This window comes from Pogona vitticeps, chromosome 5 (assembly GCF_051106095.1).
Source record: "Pogona vitticeps strain Pit_001003342236 chromosome 5, PviZW2.1, whole genome shotgun sequence".
NCBI classification, from domain to species: domain Eukaryota; kingdom Metazoa; phylum Chordata; class Lepidosauria; order Squamata; family Agamidae; genus Pogona; species Pogona vitticeps.
In genome coordinates this window covers 1750623-1773594 of record NC_135787.1, presented here as the reverse complement: position 1 = coordinate 1773594, position 22972 = coordinate 1750623, and the positions used below count along the sequence as shown (strand labels likewise).

The 22972-nt window shown below is 51.4% G+C and overlaps 1 protein-coding gene across 9 annotated transcripts in view; it reads left to right on the top strand.

Moving 5' to 3' along the window:
• Positions 1 to 39: 39 nt before the first annotated feature.
• Positions 40 to 22972, top strand: part of DYSF (dysferlin) — a 148936-nt gene continuing 126003 nt past the window's right edge. For 5 of the 9 annotated variants that reach the window (XM_073002195.2, XM_073002190.2, XM_073002189.2 and 2 more), the window contains exons 1-3: positions 8430 to 8594; positions 17210 to 17265; positions 19037 to 19128. In XM_073002195.2, the coding sequence (XP_072858296.2) occupies positions 8501 to 8594; positions 17210 to 17265; positions 19037 to 19128 (242 nt within the window). In that variant the 5' untranslated portion in view covers positions 8430 to 8500. Of the gene's footprint in view, positions 362 to 8429; positions 8595 to 17209; positions 17266 to 19036; positions 19129 to 22972 lie in introns of those variants that run through there. The other 4 variants (XM_073002194.2, XM_073002191.2, XM_073002193.2 and 1 more) reach the window with 1 other exon arrangement.

Genomic DNA, 22972 nt, shown 5'->3' with positions numbered 1-22972 from the left:
TTTAGGATCGGGCGTCCCGGATGCCAAACAAGTCCCATGGCCCATAGACTGTACGGTCCTTGCGTCCACTCAGCCCTGCCTCGGTGCCAGGAGGTGGCTTTCCCTTTAAGAACTGTGTGCCTGTCACTGAAGCCTGCCTCTCTCTGGCTTAGGAGCAGGAGAGAGAGAGACCAGCTTGAGCTGCAGGGGGGGAAAAGCGTTTCAGAGGCCGGGAGGAAGAGTAAGAGGAGGAGGAGGAGGAGGAGGGAGACGAACCCTCGGGACCCTCCCAGAATGTTGCGGGTTTTCATCCTCCATGCACAGAACGTCCAGACTCCGGACAGTGATATCAGCGATGCTTATTGCTCTGTGGTCTTTGAAGGTAAGAGGCGTGGTAGCATGAGTTTGCAACTTATGGGACCCGGGCACAGAAGAGCACAAGACCCCAGAAGGTGTCACCCCTGTTTTGTGTGTGTGTGCGTGTGTGTGTGCGGAGAGCAATGACACGCCCTTAGATAAGACCATTCTCTGCTGCTATGAGCAGATTTCCAAATGGCAGACCAGGTTCCACAGGGGGGCTCCCCCACCCGCAAATACCCATAGAAGTGTGTCCTGTCCTCTGTTCAGGTCATTGCCCCCAAGACCCACCTGCTGATCGGCCAGAGGGCCACCGGGCGCCTGGTCTCCAGTCCATCCTGTCGTGGAAGGAGTGGCCCGAAATGTCTCCCATCGCGAGGGGAATTGGCAGGCTGTAGCCTAAACATGCGGATCCACCTTGTTCTGAGAGGGCTCTAGATCGCCCGGGTGTCGATCGGTCAAACTCTGCAGGACCAGGAGAAGATGGGCCTTCCAGGTCCCAACCCTGCCCTGCAAGCCCAAACCGTCCGTGCTCTTCCCGAGGGCTGCATGGAAGGGAAACCTCCACCGGGTCTTGTGTGTGAGGATGGGCCGGGCCAGCCGGCAAACAGGCAAAGACCAGGCCAGGGCTTTGGCTTTGGGGCTGGTCTTCGGTGGAAGCCTAACCCTTTGAAACCAAGGCGACGGAACAGGGAGACCTCCTGACGGGTTTGGTTTTCACCCTGTCTGATCCCCCTGCATTCTGGAGCTAAAGATGGCACGTGCAGGGGGAATCCCTCCAGAGGGGGGGGGGCGGGTCATTCTTCCCACCTCTCCGCTTCCCTTGCCTTTGCGTTGTGTTCGCATTTCGGTGTTTTTGCCTCAGTGGTCACAGAAAGGAGATTTGTCTAAATGGAACAAAAGACAAGCCCTGGATCGATGCCGGTGTGGCTGACAGTGTTCTCAGCAGCTAAGATAAGCAGGAAAAGAATGAGGCATTGAGGGGGGTGACCATCTCGTTTGGATTATTTGCATCGTCTGCCTGCCTTAATGTCATTATAAAAGTGTTTTTATATGCACGGCCCGCTGAAAGAGTGTGCAAAAGGGACACCAAAGGAAACTTGGCTTCAGTTGGCGTGGGGGTGGGGGGTTGCCCGTTGGAAACCAAAGTCTCTTTCTGCAGAAAGGTGTCGTGCAAGGCATGGGGGTGTACGGGTGGGAGTGGAATGAAGCCCCTGGGCTGCCAGATCTGTGAAGGTCAAGGAACAGATACGTATATATACCATTTGGGAGAAACTGGAGTTTTTTTGTCAATTCAGTTTTTGGGCCAGGACTACAGAGAGATGAGCATGAACTGCTGGTGCTGATTCATGGATCAGCCAAACCAGATGATTGGCGCTTCCCAGCCCTGCCTTCTCTGACAGGCCCCCGCTCAGAGTGGGTGCCCGTCGGAGGAAGTGGGGCTGGGAAGCACCAAAAACCTCCCTGTTCAGCCACTGATCAACGAACCGGCCGGAATTGGCTGTTTGTGCCTTTCTTCAGTCGGGGCATCAATGGTTGAGGCCTCCGCCGTGCAAGGCAAGGGAGTCGCGTCCTGGGTTGTGGCTCAACAGGCATCTGGAAGGAGGTGTCCAGTCTGAAGCCCCAATGGGGGGCAGGAGACCAAGGGTGGAGCTCCCCCAGGATCGCTGTCCAGGTGCAAAACAGCCAACCTTTTTTCCCCTTTTGAATGCCCCAAACTTCCCAACCCAAAAGAAAGTCACAAGAGAGTGTGGAACCCCATTAGGATTTCGGCCATTCACGATCTAGGCAAGAGCCATGGATGAAGAGAGAGAGAAGTTGGAAGACCTTGCTTCATGGAAGGCCTCTTGATGGATTCCAAGTCATATCGGGGGCCTCTTCGCTCTCTACAGCTCTAGGATTCAGGGGAGAGAGTCTGCCTTGAGGACTCTCTTCTTTCTCGTGGATCCCAACTTCCTCAGAATGGAAGTGACCCTGATTTCCTGAATCCGTGGTTTGGGGGCTGGGGCGGCAGACGACACAGGGGAAGCAGCCGCAGCACCAGCTGGGAGACAAGGATCGCCTTTCCCATTTGCCACACTCTATTTATAGGAAGGGAAAAAAGCCCTCCTTGTCATTGGGCCGCATCTTGGCTGACACCCTCAGCACCTGTTGTGGGGCGGAGGGCCAGGGCAGCTTCTTGCTGGCATTCACACCACTGGGGCTGTGGGCCAGGGAAGTGCCAGGCCCCCGGAGGGCACAGGGAGCATGAACAAACGCCCCTTGTCCCTAGCGGTGGCGCCATGGCTCGGCAGAGGAGGCCTGGGACGTGTTTGGTCCAGGCTCGTGCAAGGAGGCCACAGGAAAGCTGGGATTAGGGTGGCCACGTAACACGTCACCAAGTGGAAGGGCCAAAAGTGGACTCTGAATAGTCCACATGCATCGATGCAAGATCTGAACTTATTTTTGCCATTTAAACAGAACGACAACAGAGATCACCGGATGGGAAAAGGGAGTGACTCTGTTCACAGAGCTGTTGTGCTCCCCCTTTTGTTATTCTTCCGAGGCAGGTTGTGTCATCACCCTGTCTGCTCACCTTCAAGGCCATCATTCTCCCTCCTGTTCCTTTTAACCTGCCATCCTGAGGGCCCCCAAAAATCTTGGTCTTCAAGGCGGTGGGTTGGCCAAACGTGATGGAGGAGGAGCCCCCTGCTTTCCTTTGCTTGAGGAATCAAATGTGCTCTCGTGATGCCTCGGTCTCAGCCTTTGATGTCTTTGGCCCTCAAAGGGGAAAGGGGTCTCTCCCCACAGCTACAAAGAGGCCAAGGGTTCAGGGGAATTCTCCTTCCCACCCCCGCCCGGTCCGCTGGGAGAACAGACTCCTCTCTGCTCTTCTACTGAATGGTGGAAAGGCTTGTTTTCCTTCTAGGCCAAATCTTTAGAGACGTCCTTTACAGCAGTGGCCCCCAACCTTGGGCCTTCAGATGTTCTTGGACTACAACTCCCAGAAGCCTTCGCCACCACCTCTGCTGACCAGGATTTCTGGGAGTTGAAGTCCAAGAACATCTGGAGGCCCAAGGTTGGGGACCACTGCTTTACAGGATTGGGCGGGCTTTGAGAATGTTGTCCAGACAAACCCTAAACAGCCTCGTCAGAGGTAAAGCATTATTTATTTATTTTGCTTTCCTTTTTCAAAAAAATATTCCCAAAAAAAGAATAGGGAGAATGGTGGGGAGCCTTTGATGGGTGGAGGAAGTCTAAAAGGCAAGCTGGGGGTGGTGGTGGTGGTGGTCCCTGTCATGAGCCTGATTTAGTTATGGCCAAACGGACACAGACGCTCGTGACACAGTAACCTACTTCCCTGTTTGGCTGGCATGAGCTTTTATGGCCTTCAGAGTGCCACCAAGGCTCTGGGGGGGGGGGGTCTTCCTGAATCTCTACCTCTGCCCCAAAGTGGAACCGTGGCCGTTCTGCGATCAACAAAATGTGCATCGAAAACAGTGCGTCATCTAGCAGGCAAATGTCCCACACAGCTTTTCCCTTGGCGGACCAAGTTGCATCCTCTCTGGGCACAGCTGAGCAGAGGGTCCCTCCTCATGAGGACACGAATCCTGCCTGGGTCTCCTTCTTGTTAACTCCAGCTGGAGAGAATGGAGAAGGAAACAGGAAAGGAGAAATTCTGGAGGAGGAAAGAAAAATGGCTCTGGTTTCATTGGATGTCAGCTGGAGCTCCAATGGGTGCAGCTGGGTTTCTGGAAATTTTTTTTTTTTTAAGTTTAGCTTTTCGTGTTGTTGTTGGGGTAAGGATCCCCTTTTCCACCAAGGGAAGAGGGCTGTACACACTGGAAGAAGTGAACTGACCAAGAAAGGCTGGAATGGATGAACGGATCCATGTGTACCTCTGGCTGCCATGAGCAGCCAGCTGAGGCATGATGGGAGTTGTAGGCTACCATACTCCAGAGTCCCAGGCTATGGAGAGGGTCTGGTGTAGAGTCTCTTCCCCTCCCCATCTCACAGGCCCCATCTGGAACACATTGGTCTTGAGTCTCTGAGGAGTGGAAACCCACCGTTAGGAGCTGCGAGATATCTGGTGATCAAGGAGCGCTTGCTTCTCAGCCTGCAGTCCTAGCTCCATGTTTAGGCAGGAGTAAGCCCCACTGAAATCGAGGGGACACACTTCTGAGGGTTATGTGACGATGGATGTTTTCCTGGAAAGGGAACTTAAGTCAAAAGATGAATCGGGGACCCTCATTCTGAGAGCAGCTGAAAGGCAAAGAGACACAGACTGTTTTTAATGTTTGAAAAGGAAGAAAAAGATGAGCCGACTAAGCGATGGGTTGATTTGCATTCATTTCCAGAAGTAGATTTGCAATGTCTAGATTATTGCCCATATTTTTAAAATGTGTGTGTGTGTCAGGAAATGCAGCCCTGGGAGAAGTGGTGGTGGCACCTGGCATCTAGAGGCCTTTGAAAGGAGATGAGACAGTTTCCTGGAGGAAAAGTCCATCGCAGGTGACCAGCCATGATGGGGAGGTATCGTCTCCAGGCTTCGAAGGAAGGGACCTCCAAAGGGCAGAGGCAGGGGAAGAGGGGGATCAAGAGAAAGGTCTCTCGTTGTCTTGTGGGCTCCCAGAGGCATCTGGTGAGACCCTGTGAGATGCAGGGAGCTGGACTAGAGGGGCCCGTGGCCTGATCCAGCACAGGGCTCCTCTTACGTTCTTATGAGAGGAGCTAAAGCAGCTTTTCTCCTGAAATTGACCACCTTTTAGGTTCTTGCATCCTATGGACCTGCAGACTAGGGGCCATCAACCCTCTGCCACTGACGCTCTGTTTGGACGGCTGCGAACAAATGCAAACAGCCAAAACCGACCATCACCCTCTTCTGCTTGGAATCGAAACGTCGTTGGGTTGTCCTCGACACTCTTTACCCCTTGGGGAAGCTGGTGGTTCCTCAGTGTAGTTAGGTTCCCCCTCATGCACTCAGACTGGGCACCCGTCACCAGATGCCAGCAGGCAGAAATGTGAGGACACTCCCACATGAGCATTTCTAGAGGCTTGTCTTGGTGATGTGCAAAACATCTGGAAAGGCATGTCGTCCTCTTCTCTTTCTGCTCCTGCTCATGAGCTCTTCGGAGCAGGCCCTTCTCTGCATCTCAGCGTCGGGAGAAACGGTGGGCACATTTACAGCAAATTTTATTTCTTTTCCGCCCCCCCGTATTTTATTTCTTTTTCGTACCAAATTAAAAGAGTTATTTTCACCCAGACTTTTTTAAAAAAAATATGTTAGAGTATGCTAACAGATTGTTGCCTTTTTGATTAATTACATGATTGGAGAGCTTAATGCCTCTGGGTGTGTCTATACAACAAATATATGTTTTTAACAGGTTCTTTGGGACCAAAGTACAGTCAGGAAAAGGCTGGCCCAGAGGGGCTTCTATCTGTCATTCGGGTTTTTCTCCCTCAAGACTGGGCCCCTGGTATGGGAAACAGGCGAGACCTCCAGAACGCTACCTGGGAATGAGGCACAGAGTGCTCCAAATTTTTTCCAGTTGTCTCCTCTCACACAAGCTGCGGTTTTGGCAGCTGACGGAAACACAAACAGAAGGGCAATTCCAGGTTGTCAGACAGGATTTAGCCCCTGCGTGCTTCGAGGTAGTTAAGAGACTCCCCTGAGCATCTTGCGGTGGCCAGGTCTTCCTCAGCTCACATGGAAAAGCACCACATTTGCCAGGCAAGCTTTTGGAAAACAAACCAGCCAACCAAAGCCTTTGCTCAGCGAGCGTTGCAAAAAGCAGGGGGGCAGCCGGGTGGAGAAAACTTGGAGGCCCCGCCGTGAATTCTCCATGCGATCTTAAGAGGCAACAGAAGTTGCAGACTCTAAAGGAAGACTTGATACCCAGTGGGGTGTTGTGGACAGACTGATGGACTGGGGATCAGGAGACCTCGGTTCGAATCTGATTTAGTGCTTTGTATATCACAACTAAAGTACTAAACTGTTGTTGTTTAGTCGTTGAGTCATGTCCGACTCTTCATGGCCCCATGGACCAGAGCACGACAGGCTCTCCCGTCTCCCACTGCCTCCCGGAGTTGGGTTAAAGTCATGTTGGTTGCTTCGATGACCCTGTCCAGCCATCTCGTCCTCTGTCGTCCCCTTCTCCTCCTCTTGCCCTCCCACATTCCCAACCTCATAAATGGGATGTGAGAGGTGGCAGGCTATGAAGTTCATTGGGTAGCCTTGGAGCCGTCTCTTAGCTTGGCTCACCCGACAGGGCTGTGACCTGGATGAAGAGGCTGTCACACCACGTTCAGTTCAGAGGAAAGGGGATGGTGAGAATATATTACTAATAAAATTATAAGGAAGAAGGACATGGGAGCAGTCCACCACAGACAGAAGGTTCTAAATACGAGAACGTAGGAGTGGTGGAAAAAGAGACTTTACTCATCTTCTAAGAAAACAGAAGAATTTGTCTCATTACATTGAGTGGCAACAGGCTCAGAAGGGACAAAAAGTACTTCATGTGGAAAGGATATTGTCTGTGGTACTCACTGCAACTGGATTTTGTGCTCAATGCAAGTGGAAGCGGGCCTTTTTAAAAAATTGAACAGATGAGACCACAGCTTCTAAGAAAACATTTAATGTCTACAGTACAACAGATTGGTACTAAGCCTGTAATTTAAGTAGGAAATGCATACCCTCAGAGTTACTAGAAAAAGAAAGAGAAATCCTCATAGCTTGTTGGCTGAAATTCTCTCTTCCTTTTACTCAAAAGGTGTAACTCGTTTAACAGCAAATTGCTGTAAGTTACGAAGCCGCTGTTAAGATGATCTGTTGCACGCTGAGCCACACAACTTAGCACGTGCCTTTTGCATAATTGCACAACAGAATGTTGGCCAGCGTTTCTGAATATCATGGAATGATAAGCCAGATGTTTACAGAAAGCCCTTAGAGTACATTTTCAGGAGTGATGGTGTGCTTGCAGCTGTTAGGGACCGGTGGGACTGTTTGCCATGCAACTTTCTGCTTTTGCTTCTTTGTTGCTTTATGTGTTTGCCTGTCAAAACAATTGCGGTTTTCCAGGAAGATTCCTGTAAACGGATCTGGAGTTGTTATTTGATCTTCTTTTTACATTAAGAGACTGGATGTAAAATTCATTCATAAACAAAAGATACAAATAAGGGTTACATTTTTTGGGAAAGAACCGAAGTCCGGGACTTCAAATGCTTTTCTAAAAATGGTGGTTCTGTTCAGTGCAATTATTTAAGTTAGTGAAACCGGTCATTTTCTTCTCATGGGTATAGCTTAGAAAAATTACGTTCTGCATTACGGTTGTCAGAATCCACAGTGGCCTTGCTAGCTGGAGGATTCTGGGAAACTGAGTCCAGTTTATGAACTTCTCTAATCTCTCTCTCTCTCTCTTTCCCCCCTCCCCATTTGTTTTGCTTTGCTTTGCTTTTGGAAGCCAGGGGCTGGGAGTTCAGTGGCCTTCCAGATGTGACTGGGCCACGTCCCCCTCCTGGTGCTCACCATTATTTATTGTACAGTATTTATATCCCGCCTATCTGGTCAAGCGACCCCTCTATTACTTGTTTCGGGCTCGGGTGGGTGGTTCGGGACTGTGTCTGGCAGGGCGCCCCTTCTGCCCATCCCTCTCAGGCAAGCTGGGATGGCGGTGCCAGGAGGGCGACCCGGGGCCAGCCAGAGGCCGGGTCCAAAGTCCTCGGGGGGGGCCCACTTTTTCCGGACCCTCCTCTTTGGAGCCCCCCTTCCCCATCCCTTCTGGCTCCGAAGGCTCAGCAAGGGCGGTCTGGTCCCATTACGCCTCGTGGCTCGCGTTCGCTCCCCGGGGTCGGGAGCTCTGCCCGGCGGCCCGTCCTCCTTTGGCAAGGGGGGCCTGCCTTGAACCCGGGTCCTCCTCTCCCTCCTGCCGGCCTGGCCCGCGAGGGCGGCGGCGGCGGCCGGGGTGGGGAGCGCGCCCCCTGGCGGGATGCTGCGGGGCTGCGGCGGCGGCGTCCGGCCGGGCTGGTCCTGATGCTGCTGCTGCCGAAGCCGGAGGGAAGGGTGGCGCTGGGGGGGGGGGGCGGCGGTGGGCGGCCCCGGGGCGGGGAGGGGAGGGCCGGGCGGCGGGGGCGGCGGCCGGAGGCATCGGCGGTCGGCGGGGCTGCCGTCGGGCCAGCAGCAGGCGCCATGCTCCGGTGCGTGCTCCAGCGCGCCTGCAGCCTGCCCGGCGTGGAGAAGGGCGACAAGCGGAGCGACCCGGTGGCCAGCCTGACCTTCCGAGGTGAGCCCCCTCGCCCGCACCGGCCCCCCAGGACACCCCCGCCAGAGAGAGAGAGACCGCGGGGGCGGGGGGGGGGGAGGAATTCAGCCTTCTCTCCCGCCTTCGATCCCCGTCCTGGAATGTCGCCGGGTCGGTCGACGTTGGGACTCCTGTCCTCAACCCCCGTGGGGAGGGTCGGGGGACCCCCAGAGGCCGAGGGAGATGCTTCGGGACGGGGGACCCGGCAGTCCGAGCCAGGGGAGACCCCCAGGGCGGGGCTAGCTCCCCTGGGGGGGTCGACATGGGGGGTCCGAGCAGCGGAGGGAAGCCCCTCTCCCAAGGAGCAGGGCGAGGCTTCCCCCCTCCCTCCCTCCCTCCCTTTTTCCACCCCCACCCCTTGCTCCACGCCAGGGTGGGACCACAGGGGGCCAGGAAAGCCAATTCCCTAAAGTTGGCCTGAGCGCCTCCCTCCCTCTCACTCCCCCCCCCCGGGCTGGCATGTCTACCTGAAATAGGCTGGTGGGTGTGGGGTGGAGGGAAGGTGTCGTCCAAAGAGTTTTGAAAAGGGGCCGCCGGGGCTCCCCCCCCTCCATCCTCTAGGCTCTCCGGCAGGTGCCTCCTCCCCCAGCTGTAGGGCCACAGGGTGTGGGGGGAAAGCTTTTCTTGGAGGATTCTTAGGGTTGGAGGGGGGGGTTGCCTTCTTGGACTTGCCTTGCGTGGGGGTAGCTCTCCCTCCTCCTGCCCTCTCGCCCCTTCATACAACCCACAGAATCTAGGCGGCTGGGTTTTTTTTTTTTTTGTCCAAATAGCTAAGCCCCAACTTCAGGCGGAAAGACCCCCAAATAACAGAGGCACAACCGAGAGGCCCCCCCCCCGCCTCTGCTTGAGAACCACCAGGAGGCCAGAGAGAGCCCACCCACCCCTTATGGCACTGGGTCTCTCCATTAAACTGTTCTCCTGGTCAAGAGATTGTGTGGAACCGAATCCTGCGCTCTTGCTGTGTGTGGACAGCATGGAACAAGTGTCTGCCATTTGGAGATTTGCAGAAAGCTTTCTTAGGTCCCCTCCTGGTCTTGTCTTCTTCAGGCTAACCCTGGCCAGATCGTTCAGATGCTCCTCACAGGACTTGCCCCCCCCCCACGCTGCTGAGCATCCCCGTTTCCCTCCTCTGAGCCTCTCACTGTTGCTGGACCCATGTTAGCCAAGCCTGCCCTGGCTGTTCCTGATTCCCCACCCCACCCCACCCCACCCCCTATGGCACCCGGCTTCTGTCCACCCCTTTCTCCCTGGCGCCCCCTGTTCTCTTGAAAACCTGGCTAGGGACAGCTTCGCTTCCACTGTCTTTTAACATCTACGCACCACCTAGTCTTGCTGCGCTCAGCGCTCAGTGAAAGACAATGGAAACTATAGTAGTTCCTTGAGAAGTCCCAGGAAGGAAGAAGCTGAGCGGTCTGGGCACACAATCCAAAGTCAAAGGTGGGCGATGCGTTTATCAGACCACGAAAATCTCAGAAATAGAATCCAAGAATCTGACTCCGCTTCCTTGCAGAATGTGGCAGGACACTTGTTCCCAGATTGCTTGTAGGCGAAAGCACCTAAGAGTCGCGTGACACCTTGAAATCTAAAAATTTTTATTTGTCAAAGGCATTTGTGAATTCCAGACTACTTTTCCAGATGCCGACAGACTACATTCCATGAAAATGTACACCCGTCAGAACGTGCTCGTCTTTAAGGCATCCCTGTTTATGGTCTTTTGTGCAATAAACTAAACAGGACTGTCTCTCTGGCAATGAGGCAGTTGGGGAGTGTGATGTCTGTGCATATCGAATGGAACTTTCTCTTTCTTCTTTTTTGATCTGGTAAAGGCGGGGGAAACAAAGGCATGCAGCCCCAGCAGGTGGTGGGTATATGCAAGGAAACTCCAGCCGGCTGCCTCTTCCTGGCTCCAGTATACTCTGCATGCCTGAGTATTTTAAAAGGCCCATGTTTCTTTTTCTGGGTTTCTGTCAGTGATCTAGGGTGTGGGCCTGAGAACTGCAATGGATGCAGGTGGTCTGAAATAGCCCCCCAGGAATATTCCTTCTAGTTAGGCATCCTTCAGTCTCGAAAGACTATGGTATGATTCCTTCTAATCCTTAGGTAAAGGTAAAGGTTCCCCTTGACATTGAATCCAGTCGTGTCTGACTCTAGGGGGTAGTGCTCATCCCCATCTCCAAGCCGTAGAGCCAGCGTTTTTGTCCATAGACAGTTTCCGTGGTCACGTGGCCAGCGCGACTAGACACTGATACTTAGAGTTCTGTGTCAATCATCCTTCAGACTATTTATTCATTCATGTTATGCTTCCCAGCATTGCCTTAGTGGAGTGATGTCAACTTTAGAGGTTTAACCACTTGTAACTTTGGAGTGAAACAATTAGAAACTGAAAAACCACTGCCACCACCCTCCAATATTTAGCCATCAGTCAGCAAGAGTAAAGAAAAATCCTAGCACTGAGTTGCGTGCCATTTTCAAAAACCCAGATTGTGAGCTATTTTCTGGTTGTGTGAGAACTCCAGGGTATCAGCGGTGGTTACGTGAATGGATGGGGTCCACCTGTTGGCAGCCCATCACCTCTGCTTCTCTCAAAATCGTGGTTAGCAGCAGCAGCAGCAGCAGCAGCAGCAGCAACAACAACAACAACAACAACAACAACAACAACAACAACAACAACAACAACAGCTTCCAACAACAACATAAAAATTAGTATTGGACAAATTTTGTCTTAACACCTTACATTAACTAGCTGGTTCCTTGGGGAAAATCCACCTTCTTTTTAGGGGACAAATTTTTACATTTAGGCCTCCTAAAAAAAAATCAGTCGGAGAGCAAGCTTTTATGAACGAAACCCACTTCCTTAGGCTAAGCACAACTTCACGGATAGTGCAGGAAAACTGTAGGCAAATTGTAGATACATTTTCTGTACTGTCCACGGAGAGGTGTGCTTAGCCTAAGGAAGTGGGTCTTGTTCATGAAAGCTTGCTCTTTGATTGGTTTTTTTTTTTTTTGTGATCCAGTAAATGGTATCACCTCCCCTTCCACTGGTTTCATCTTGGGGACAACACAGCCTTTTCCTTGTTCATTTTACATTTAGGGCTGATTCTGTGCTAGGCAATCAAATCCTGGGATATTAAAATGCCCTGTCTTGTTGAACAGGAAATGCTTTAAAAAAATAACCCACAGTGAACGGAGGAGGGGGCTGAGAAAGTCAACGCAGATGAAGATGAGTCTAGAACAGGTTGCAACATTTGGGGGCTTTGTCGACCCTGAGCAAGACAGAAGGCTTGTAGTGGGTTCAGTCGTGAAGCCATTCTGTTGTTGCTTTAGAATTAATGACAAATGCATGGTGGGGGTGATGGGGAGAGGGAAGGAGAAGTATCCTATGTGCCCCCATATCATGAAGGAGGGCAAGTTCAAGTCTTCCATTCATAGACCCTTGTGGTGGATTCTTTTAAAAAAAAAAAAAAATAACAGACAAGAAAGGCTTGTTAACCACATCATTAGTGTCATGCATATTCAGTTTTGAAAAGCAAGTTGAGCAAAAGGGGATGGGGGAAGCGCCCGGTGCCTGCTATGGAGAACCCAGGGGTGCCTTCTGTTTAAAGTCATGGGCAAAGGGGGAGGGACTAAAGGAGGCGCTTGCTGCCTGGCACCCACTTCAGGTGTGGCTTTGGGCACCACCAGAGGCTGTGACAGCCCGCTTGAAAAGGGGGTGGCCGCCCCAGAGGGGCAAAAAAAAAATGGACAAAAGAATCCCTGATTTTTAACTTTAAATATTCTTTTTTAAGGATGCAAGGCACCTTGGGTTCTTTTTGAGAGAAAGGCAGGGTAAAACTCTTTTAAAGAAAGGAACAAACAAACAAAGGACTGGAATCTGAAACGGAGCCCCTCTCCTTGGAGAACAGGGGAAGGAAGGAGAGGGTCTCATGGGGACCTGCCGGGTCTCCCCTCGCCTGAGACATCCCCCCTGGCTTTTCTCAGGCTAGGAGACTCACCCAGCCTGCGGTCTGACCCATTTTCCTGGGTTTTTCTTATAAGATGTATTTATATTTAAAACATCAGGAAGTCCACCGAAGCACTGCATGGACTGACCGAAAGAAGCAAAGTCAGGAAACATTTAATCAGGGGTTGTTCCAGTTAATTTCCCTTTTCCTCCCCAAGATCCTGCCCCCAAATTTAACCAATACCTGGACTACATTGCCTGGCCATCTTTCCTTTCAGTTTTGAACTTCAGTTCAAAAAATTAAGTTGTATAGTGTTCATTTTTTGGGGAGGCAGAGGTCTTTCCCCCAAAAATGCTGAGAGCGGGTGGTAAAAGGTGAGACGTTGGAGGTAGAGAAGATTTTTCAGGGGGGCAGACAGGTAGGCAGGCAGGCAACGCCTGAGGAGGGGAGGAAGAGATGAACAGGTTTGGAAGCAGGAATCAGACGGAGGGAAAAGATGGAGTGGAGGCTGGGGAGCAGGGAAAAGAGGGAAGGAGGCTCAAGTAAGAATCTGAGGTCATAGAGAGCCTCTAATGCATGTTGCTCTGGTCTTGTTTCCAGCTTATGGGTGGTTCTTCTGTAGCTGTGCCTCCTGCAGGACTCTAGGAGAGCTGCATTAACAATCCGTAAACAAGGCTGATTAGGCAGTTTCCTCCTCTCTCCCTGTGTGGCCAGGGAATTCAAACAGACCTGGGGAAACGCACACTCCCCAGTGTGGCTGGGTCATTGCATCTGAGGCAGTCTGTCTGCTTTGGGAAATTCAAGGAATCCCCTGATTAGCCCGTCAAGCCCAAATCATCAAACAAATCAGAACAATTTCCAACCACCCGGTCTGGTTCCCCAGTCAAGGATAGCTGTGAGAAAAGGAAGGGAAAAACAAGACTTCTCTTCAGCCAGGAGAAAGGGCAACGTGACTTTTTAAATTGCATTTATCTGGAGGCAGCCAAGGTCTTGTTTTTTTAGGAACAGGAAGTTCAAGAACTGATTCCTGTCCCCCCTCCCCCCCCCCAAATAAAGTGGCCAAGGTGGGGTAGACCCATGTGCAGTCCCTGGCTATGGCTGTAATTAAAAACGGTCCATTTCCCTCGTTAGTCACGCCAGCGTGAACCGCTTGGTCCCCTTGGGAGGGCCATCGTGCTTCTTGCCTAGAATGTGACAGCAGCGAAGTGGGCGACGGGCGATGGGTGGATGATGCCCTGCTTCCTGGGGATGAAGGACCGCCCTTCGTGATGGATGGGAAAGGGCGGCCAGCAATCCTGGGGTCATAAAAAGTTGTGTTCAGGACCTTTTCCTGTCGGGGAGGCTGAACATTTGTGTCAGAGGCTGCGAGGAGCAGCAGCACGCGTGTGTGCAGGGGAAGGGAGAGTAGAGATGTGGCAATTTCACCAGCGTTGTTTGGGGTGCAGGAAATAATGGGGCAGATGGGGGAGTGGTGGGAGTGTGGCTAATGACGGGCCAAATGCTTGTAGAATTTTGTGAATCTTCACCCCCCCCCACCAGATGTAAAAAGAGACACACTACAGCTTTAGTTTTATCTCAAAGGCAATTGCTGTCACTGCAACCCCAATAAAATGGGGGATGCTTGGCTCAGTAATACTATGTACATGTGAGAAGGATCCTGGAACTGTTGTAGATCACAGGATGAATAGGAGCCAACTGTGTGATGTGGCTGCAAAAAAAGCCAATGCGATTTTAGGAAGCATTGACAGAAATCTAGTCTCCAAATCCTGTAAGGTACTTGTCCCCCTTCTATCTCGCACTGGTCCTGCCTCATTTGAGTCTTGTGTGCCGTTCCGGACATCAAACTTTAAGGAGGATGCAGACAAACTGGAGCAAGTTCAAAGGAGGGTCAGCCAAGGATGATGGAGGGGGTTGGAAACCAAGCCCTAGGAGGAGGAAAGATGGAAAGAACTGGGCAGGTTTAGCCTTGAGGGGGAAAAAGACTGAGGGGAGACAGGAGAGCACTTTGCAAATATTTGAAAGGTAGTCCTACAAAGGAGGGGCAGGATCTGTTCTCAGTCATCCCAAAGTGCAAGATATGTAGCTACGGGCTCAAGCTACATGAAGCCAGATTTAGGCTGGCTATCAAGGAAAACCTCTCAACTGTTAGAGCAGTACGACAACGGAGCCCATGACCTCGAGGCCTTCAAGAGGAAACTGGACCACCCTCTGCCAGATCTGCTTTGATTTGGATTCCCTTCCTTGAGCAAGGGGTTGGACTCCATGACCTTAGAGGCCCCCTTCCGGCTCCATTATTCCAGGATTAACGGAGAAAGTGTGAAGATGAGCAAAAGTGTTTTTCCCTTCCCAATCCTGAGCTGCCCTTGAGCTGGAAAAAGCTCGTGTTATGGCCCTTCGATTCCAAGAATTCCTTTTAAGCACGATTGTTCTCCGTCTCTCCTGGGAAATCTCTGCTCGGTGACCATATATAGCTGCTTTCAGCTTGGCCCGGGGCAGCTCTGGGCAAGGAAGGAGCAGACGGTGAGGGCGGTGGTGGAGGAGGGAAGGGCTGAGGTTTGCCAGACAGACCTTCCTGCAGGCCGGCGGGCGGTATCGGAGTCTCTCCTATTGTTCTGGCTCACCGTCTTGCGTTTCTTCCTGTTCCTTTTCCCACTTTGGAATCGCCTCGGCTCTTGCGGAGAGGGTGTGCGTGGCCTCCGAAGCGCTCCGTGGTGTGCTTTGGGGGCCCCCCTGCTCCTCTTCGACAGCAGTGGGTGGACTTGTGTTTTTGAACTAGAGACCCTCTTACACACACACACACTCCACAGCTGGCTGGGGAAGGTGGGGAGGTGTCACCCAGAAGCACAAATCCCCCCCCCCCGACCTCCCGTGGCTTGCCATGTTTCATTTTAGACACAGAGAGCAAAGAGAAAGGGGACTGAAGTAACCCGTTGGGGAACCAAAACTCTTTCTGTCTCTTCGGGCCATGAAGCTGCTCCTGGACCCCCCCGGGGGCTCCTGAGCTGGCCCAGAGAGTGGCCAGAAGCGCTGACCGGGGCTGGCGGGGCTTCTCAGGGTCCCACGTGCTCGGTGCCTCTCTCCGCCACGCTTACCCAGAGCTTGGAAAGGTGACCGGTTTGGGAGGAGGATCTCTCCTGGGTTGAAAGGGTCCTTGGCCAAGGGCCTGGTCTCTCTCTTAAGGACCGAGGCCCCTCCGCCGGCCAAAAAAGAGAGGGAGGGAAGGAGAAAGGCCTTTTTCCATGGACGACGAGGAGGACAGCAACAAAACACATCTTGTGCAAAAGAGTTTTATTGTTTTGCATTGGAACGCTCGTGGTTTTTGTTTTGCACAAAACACAACTTTTTGCAGAAATACCGTTTCTGTGGTGTGATTGCAAGGAAGTCTCGTTTTGTGCAAAAAAATTGTACAAACAAGTCTTGTGGTCTTGCTCAGCTGGGAGGAAACCTTTTTGAAGGCTTTCCCTCTCACCTGTGAGGACATGAGCGTGGAATCAGGGATGCTTGGCTTTCCCCGTCGCCTCTCCCTGTCCTGCCCTTCCTTGCTTGCCTTCTGTGCTGCTTCTTTTCCGTTTCACACTCCGTTCCCCGTGGTGTGCTTTGCCTCTGTGGCTCTTCCTCCCCGCCCCCCCCCCATGGCTGCCCTGGCAGCTTCATTCCTTCAGTCCCCCCTCTCTTTCCTAGAGCAGCCACTGGGGGGGGCGCAAAAAGAAGGACCCAGGGTGTCCCTTTAATTGGAACAGTTGCTCTCTGATGGTCCCTCCCGGGTCCCGCTTTTCCCTCTGGCAGCCGCTTGGCAAGAATCCGGGAGAGGAGTAGAGGAACTTGTCTGACAGCCATCCTTTTATCTGGAGACACTGAATACAGGACCTTGGTCTGACAGTCTGCGTTTGCCTGGCAAATGATGCCTTGCCGATCCCTTAAATAATGTCCAGTATTCAAATTAGACAACACAGTGAGACTGTGGGTAGTGGAGGGGTATTCGGAAGTGCAGGGTGGCACCTCTGCTTGTCAGGGGTACTTCCAGGATCGTCCACATGGGCTTTCTTTATTTTTGGTGATGGGTCATTAGGAGGTGTGGGACGTGGTGGCGCTGCGCGTTAAACCACAGAAGCCTCTGGGCTGCAAGGTGGGAAGAATTGCCATCTTAAGATCAAATCCACGTGGCGGAGGGAGCTCTCGTCGCTTGTCCCAGCTCCCGCCAACCTAGCAGTTCAAAAGCATGTAAATGCAAGTAGTTAAATAGGTACCACCTCGGTGGGAAGGTAACGGTGTTCCGTGTCTAGTTGTGCTGGCCATGTGACCACGTCAAACTGTCTTCAGTAAAAACACTTGCTCTATGGCTTGGAAATGGGGATGAGCACCGCCCCCTAGAGTTGGACACGACTGGACTCAATGTCAAGGGGAACCTTTAACCTTTACCATTAGGAGGTAAACCTGAGCTTCATTCTCCAGTCTGACCGCTCAGCCTTGACCCTCTGAGGAATTTTGTCCCTGGGGGAACCAACAGGATAGCAGTTTCCCAACACAAGCCAAGCATCTTGGGCAGACGGAGGCAGAGATCAATGGTGAAGAGAGGGTGCAGAGAGGTCCCTTCGAACAGAGGGGCCATGGTCACCCTTGGGGCCAATCCTCACCTTTCTGTCCTCTTTGTTTTAGGAGTGAAAAAGAGAACCAAGGTGATCAAGAACAACATCAACCCTGTATGGAACGAGGTGAGCCGGCCTTCCTGTGCGCTGTGTGCCCCTGAAGGCGGGGCGGGGCGGGGGGCGGGGACATGGCAGCATTTTCCATCAGCCCAAAGCTCAGCCCCAATATCTGAGCCCCTCGTCCTCATGGACAGGATTTGGAAGCTATGGGTGAAAAGGAACTGCACCTTGTCCCACATCTCATCGCTTAAGGGCCATGGGAGGCTTGGGCAGCATGGAAGCAGGGTCAGACCTGGAGACAGGATTAGGGGATGTCCTCTGGGTATAAATAGACCCGTCGGCCCCAAGCGGTGGGGGAGATTATGGGGGTAAATAGGCAAGGGATGCGGGGAAAGGTCTCAGGAAGATGTGGCTTGTTGAGATATAAGAAGGCAGAACAGGTGGAAGAAACAGGGAGAGAAAGAAAGAGACACGAACTATGCCAGGTAGGGTTTCTCCACCTGGGCAGCGCAGGCCATTCTGGGCCAGGACATGGTGACCTCTGGACTTCGCTCTGCCTGGGTCCTCTGTCCACACTGCAGATTCTTCACTGGTTGGTCCCATTTTCATAAACCTGTTCAAAGCTCGAAGCGTCTCCCCATTAAACAGGAGAGAACAAGGCTACGCTCACTCCAGGCCTCTGTGCCACCTGGGAGAGAGGCCTGTATATGGGACATGTGGGGCACATTCTCTGCCATTTTGTAGAATATGTTAATCTCTCCATTGAGCCAAAGAGAAAGAGGGTGACCGTTGGGCCTTCTGGCTCTGGTGAGAAGGTCCATTGAGATGAGGTGCCTCTCAGAATCATAAAGCCATAGAGCTGGTAGGGGCCCCAGCGGACACCAAGCCCTCCCCCTGAAGAAGCGTCCCTGACAAGTGGCCCATTTTAGCTCAGGGACTTAGGTCAATGGCCGCAGGAGTTCGATTCCCCCACGGGGCCTCCTTGACCGGGGCTGGATTGGATGGCCCTTAGGGTCCCTTCCAGCTCTGCACTTCCATGGTGGTGGTGGTGGGGTTGTTATTAAATCTGTGTTTAAAAACCTCCACCCTCTGAGGCTGTCCATTCCTCTTCTTCCAAGGCTTGTTTCCAAAGCGCAGCGATCCTTTGAGCATGTCTGAGATGTGTCTTCCAACATGGCGTGACTTTTAATTTATCCTACTAGTTACTGTATCTGTTGAATGTTTGTCTTATTTTATTCTTATTGTGTTTTAATATTGTGTTGTTGTTGTTAGCTGCCCAGTGGCTGCCAGATGGTGCGGGGTATAAATAAATAAATAAATAAATAAATAAATAAATAAATAAATAAATAAATAAATAAATAAATAAATAAATAAATAAATAAATAAATAAATAAATAAATAAATAAAAAAAAAGCAAAGCAAAGCAAAGCAAAAGCAAAGTGTGCTGCTTCTATACCGCCCCATAGCGCTTCAAGCACTCTCTGGGCGGTTTACAATTTAATTATGCAGGCTACCCATTGCCCCCCCCCCCCCCAGCGAGCTGGGTACTCATTTTACCGACCTCGGAAGGATAGAAGGCTGAGTCAACCTTGAGCCGGCTACCTGGGATTTGAACCCCAGGTCGTGAGCACAGTTTTAGCTGCAGTACAGCAGTTTAACCACTGCGCCACGAATCCAATCAACCAACCAACCAACCAACCAACCCAACCCAACCCAACCCAACCCAACCCACGCAACCTAACCTCCTTCTGGGACTGGGGTCCTCCAGGCAGCCTGTGCATTTCTGTGCTTCCAGATGGTCCCACAACAGTTTGTCTCTTTCCCTTCTTCTCTTTAGGGCTTTGAGTGGGATCTCAAAGGGGTTCCATTGGACCAGAATGCTGAACTCCACGTCGTGGTCAAAGACCATGAAACCATGGGCAGAAACAGGTAGGACCACCCCCCCTCCACAATGTGTCTTTGGGTGCATAGTGGGGTTTACTTATGTGCTGGTCAAACTCCTGGTTCTCCAAAATGACTCAAGAGGCTGTGGTTTTGACTTTGGGCAATGCACCTTCCATTGACTTAATGGGCCTACTCTAATTGTGACTCGATTTCAGCCACACTCCCCTCAAAGGAGTATCTTTGGTATGTGACCTTGCCAGCGGTGTGCTTCTTGTTGTCCCTGCGTGGACATCTGTGTTGTTGAATTCTGGCGAACATTGGAAGAGAGTTGGCTAGAAAAATGCAAAAAGAAAAAGAATTGGCACATTCAAGATGGGCACGTTTTATTTGGTGTGTGGTTTTGTCAACATCACCTCCTTCTTCAGATGAAAGGAGAAGGATGTTCAAGCCACAGGTTTATAAGCACAGGGATTCTGGTTTTGAGGATGGACAGAATGAAGTGAGATAAGGAACTTGATCCTTGTGTCACTAACACTAGGCATGAACTTTCCAAAGACTGCTTAGCAAAAACATTTTGGCAACAGGAAGGTCTTTTAATAAGCCAATTAACCTCCATGGTTTTGCGCCAAAGAGTCCTCTCTCAAAGGAATACCATCTGCTTCGGTTGGGCCAGAAGTGACCTGTTCATTTAACAATCTTTTTGGGAAAACCGTGGATGCTGCATAATGGAGGGCAGGGATTCAGACAAACCTGTGTGGGTGAAGAGATTAATATGTGTGTAGTGAGACAAGAAGCCCATGTCTTTGTTCAAGCCCAGAGATACGTAGCTGAAACTCTTGACGTATCCTTCTTCCACTGTTTCCTTCTGAATCTGTCTTTGATGTTGTTTTGTTCAAAGACGGCCATCCTAAGATCTCATTGGCTCTAGAATAGTCTTGTTTCTCAGGTCTTGTCTGTGTCCATTTTGTCTCCTGCACAGAGACAATTGGTAGGAGAAACAGAGGTTTTTTAATGAGAACAGAGTGTTGGAGAGAAAAGTGGCTTTCCCTCTGTCTCTGGCTAGTTACCAGACTTGATTGTTGGACTGCAAATCCCATCAGCCCCAGGCAGCAAAACCCATTGGCAGGAATGCTGGGATTTTTCTTCTTTGTTCATTTCACTTTGTGGGTCCATGACAAAACCTCCACAAAGACAACAATCGTTGTTGTAGAAGGGGTCAGCGTGTTCTTCTGCGTAAGCATTATATATGAAAACAAAAGAGAAATAAAAAGTTTTTTTTTAAAAAGACAAAAATGTAGTTGGCACCTTAAAGACTAACTTTTATATTTTCTAATGTGAGCTTTCTTGGACTTGTCCGCAAAATGTTAGTCTTTAAGATGCCACCCTGTTTTTGTCTTTTCTAAAAAACTTTTACTTTTTAATTTTGTTTTTCACATAATACAAAGACCATAAGCATCTCTGTGTAGCCAGGGTAGGGCTCCTCCCTCAAGGGAAGGGGGTGGGGGGGGGGAGAGAAGGAAGGGAGGGGAAAGAAAAAGTAACTTGGATTCTAAAAAAAGAGGGGACAGTTTTTCTTTTGTGCAGGATCTGGCACCGTGCGGGTGTGAAATAAAACAGAGGCGCCGTTTGAGAAAGAAAGCCGCACTCCAGCATGGAAGGCGGAGGCACTCTGGCTTGGGAGGGCCATAGACAGGCAGGATCAGGTCCACTCCCATGAAACTCAACCCATTCCTGTGGCGCCTGGCCCCTGCGCAGCCCTCCCACCCACCTACTCTCAGCCGGCATGTTTGGGCTGTTCAGGGGGGCAGGGAGGGAGAAGCCTGGACATTCTGAACCCACATAAGCAGGGGAAGGGCTGGGGCCTCGGCTTGCGCATGAGGAGGTGTCTGAAAGGGGCCTTTTATATGTACAACAGTCAAGGGACTTGGAAATAAACGCTTTAAGGACAAGCAGAAGGAAGCCGTGCGGGGGCTAGCATGCTGCAAGACCGCTCAGAACACGTTGTGCCCCCTAAGCCTGCAGTCCAGGATCTGTGCCCGGATAGACCTGCCGCGTGCAACATCAGAACTTGGGGAAAGTTACTTCTCTGGACTACAAGACCCAAAATCCCCCAGCCAGCGTGGCTGCTAGAGCTGTGGCGGGCTGGGATCGGGCTTTCAGCTGGGCACTGAGGCGTCTGTACCATGCCACCTCTCAAGCACCGCTGGCTTTCACGGCCAGGATCCGAGGGTGTTTGGCCATGTTCTGGAGGTTTTTCTCCCTTACGTTTCGCCAGTCTCTGTGGCCAGCCTCTTCAGAGGACGGGCGTCGGAACTGGAATAAGTCACTTCTGGGGTCAGTTTCATCATGGCTCGCTCTGTCTCGAGGGATTCCAGGTGTTGAAAGTCCAAAAAAGTAACTCTTCTGCTTTTTAAGTACATGATTTCACAGCCAGGCTTAAGTTCTGGTGTTAGAAACCGACAGTGGAAACCGATGCCGGTGTGGAGCTAAAGAGAAAAGGGCGCTGGCAGAGGGACACCCAGGAGAAGAGCTCCTGGGCATGTTCAGAGGCCCGCATGAGTTTGGGAAACCTCTTTCCGAGGTTTTTCAGAGGTCTTTTTTGCTCCCTGCCTCGGCAGGCCTCGCGACCCGGGGAGATGTAAAGGGAGGTGCCTATTACGTGCCGTTAACCAGGCTTCCCTTTTGTCCAAAGGATTTTTCAGAGATGCATGTCTTAGCAAATCGGGCCAAAAACAATTAAAAACGGGAAGAAGACCAAAACGTGGTGCCACTTTGAAGACTAACGGCTATATTTTAAGGCAAGGTTCTGTGGCCAAGTCCACTTCCTCAGAGCCGTCTCTCTAATGACCAGTCAAAAAAATAAAGGATGCTCCAGGATCTACTAAGGAGGCAAGGAAGACCGCGTGCTATGAGGGACTGGTCCTGCCCTTCTAGGGAGCATGGCTTTTACTAATATGCAAAGGGTATAATTCAATTCTTAAAAAAAAAAAAAAAACCTCCAGTGGGATATTGTTGTTCTGTAGCCACAATTCAGAATGCCAGGAAATAGCCAGATATTGTCACACAATATCATGCCCGCGTTGACAGGAGGAGAAAGGAAGCCATTTATAAAAAGCAAAGGGCAGCTTGAAGGTTGATGACACCCATGGCAGCCATCAAGATAGGCTCTGATAACCTCATACTCACTACCCTTCTTACTTGTCAAAAGACAGCCTTGACCATTGCATTGTGTTTGCATGAGAAGGGGTTAACGGAGGGGAAAAAGTGTCCGCCTCTGAGAATTCCCCTTGCTTGGTTGTCACTTTGTGAATTTTTAAAAAATTATTATTTATTTTTTTGGCATGCCCCCATTTTTAGAATTGCCTGTTGGAATGTTGCTTTGCTCTGCCAGCAGAATATCCTCAGTGCACTCCTGTGCGGTGATAATAATCCAATTTAAGTTCTCAGGCAGAGGTGCCTCTTGAGATGGCCTCTATGGTTTTCAGGCAGCCTGGACCCCTCCCCATTCCCATCTTGGCTGTGTGTGCGTGTGAACATGAGGAGGCGAGCCTTCTCCCTTGGCCTGCACCCCTTTGAGTGCTTTGCTGTGGGTTGCGGAACGAAGAACAGTCTCCCGGGTCTGTCACTCAGCTGGAAAGAGCTCCACAGGCCAGGCAGGCGACCGGTTTCTCGGAGTGGCGGTCCAAAAGTGGAACTGATCAAAGCCACGGCTGGACATGCCGGGAAAGGCACACCATCAGAGTGGGGGGGGGAGCAGCTCCATAGTGGCGTTTCTCCTGCAGCCACTTTCTGTGCCGCACATTCTTGCCGCTCCGGGAACAATTGGGAGCTGCCCGAATGACTGTTCGGCCGGTCTGCTCAGCAGAGTTTGTTTTGGTGACCTTTCCTG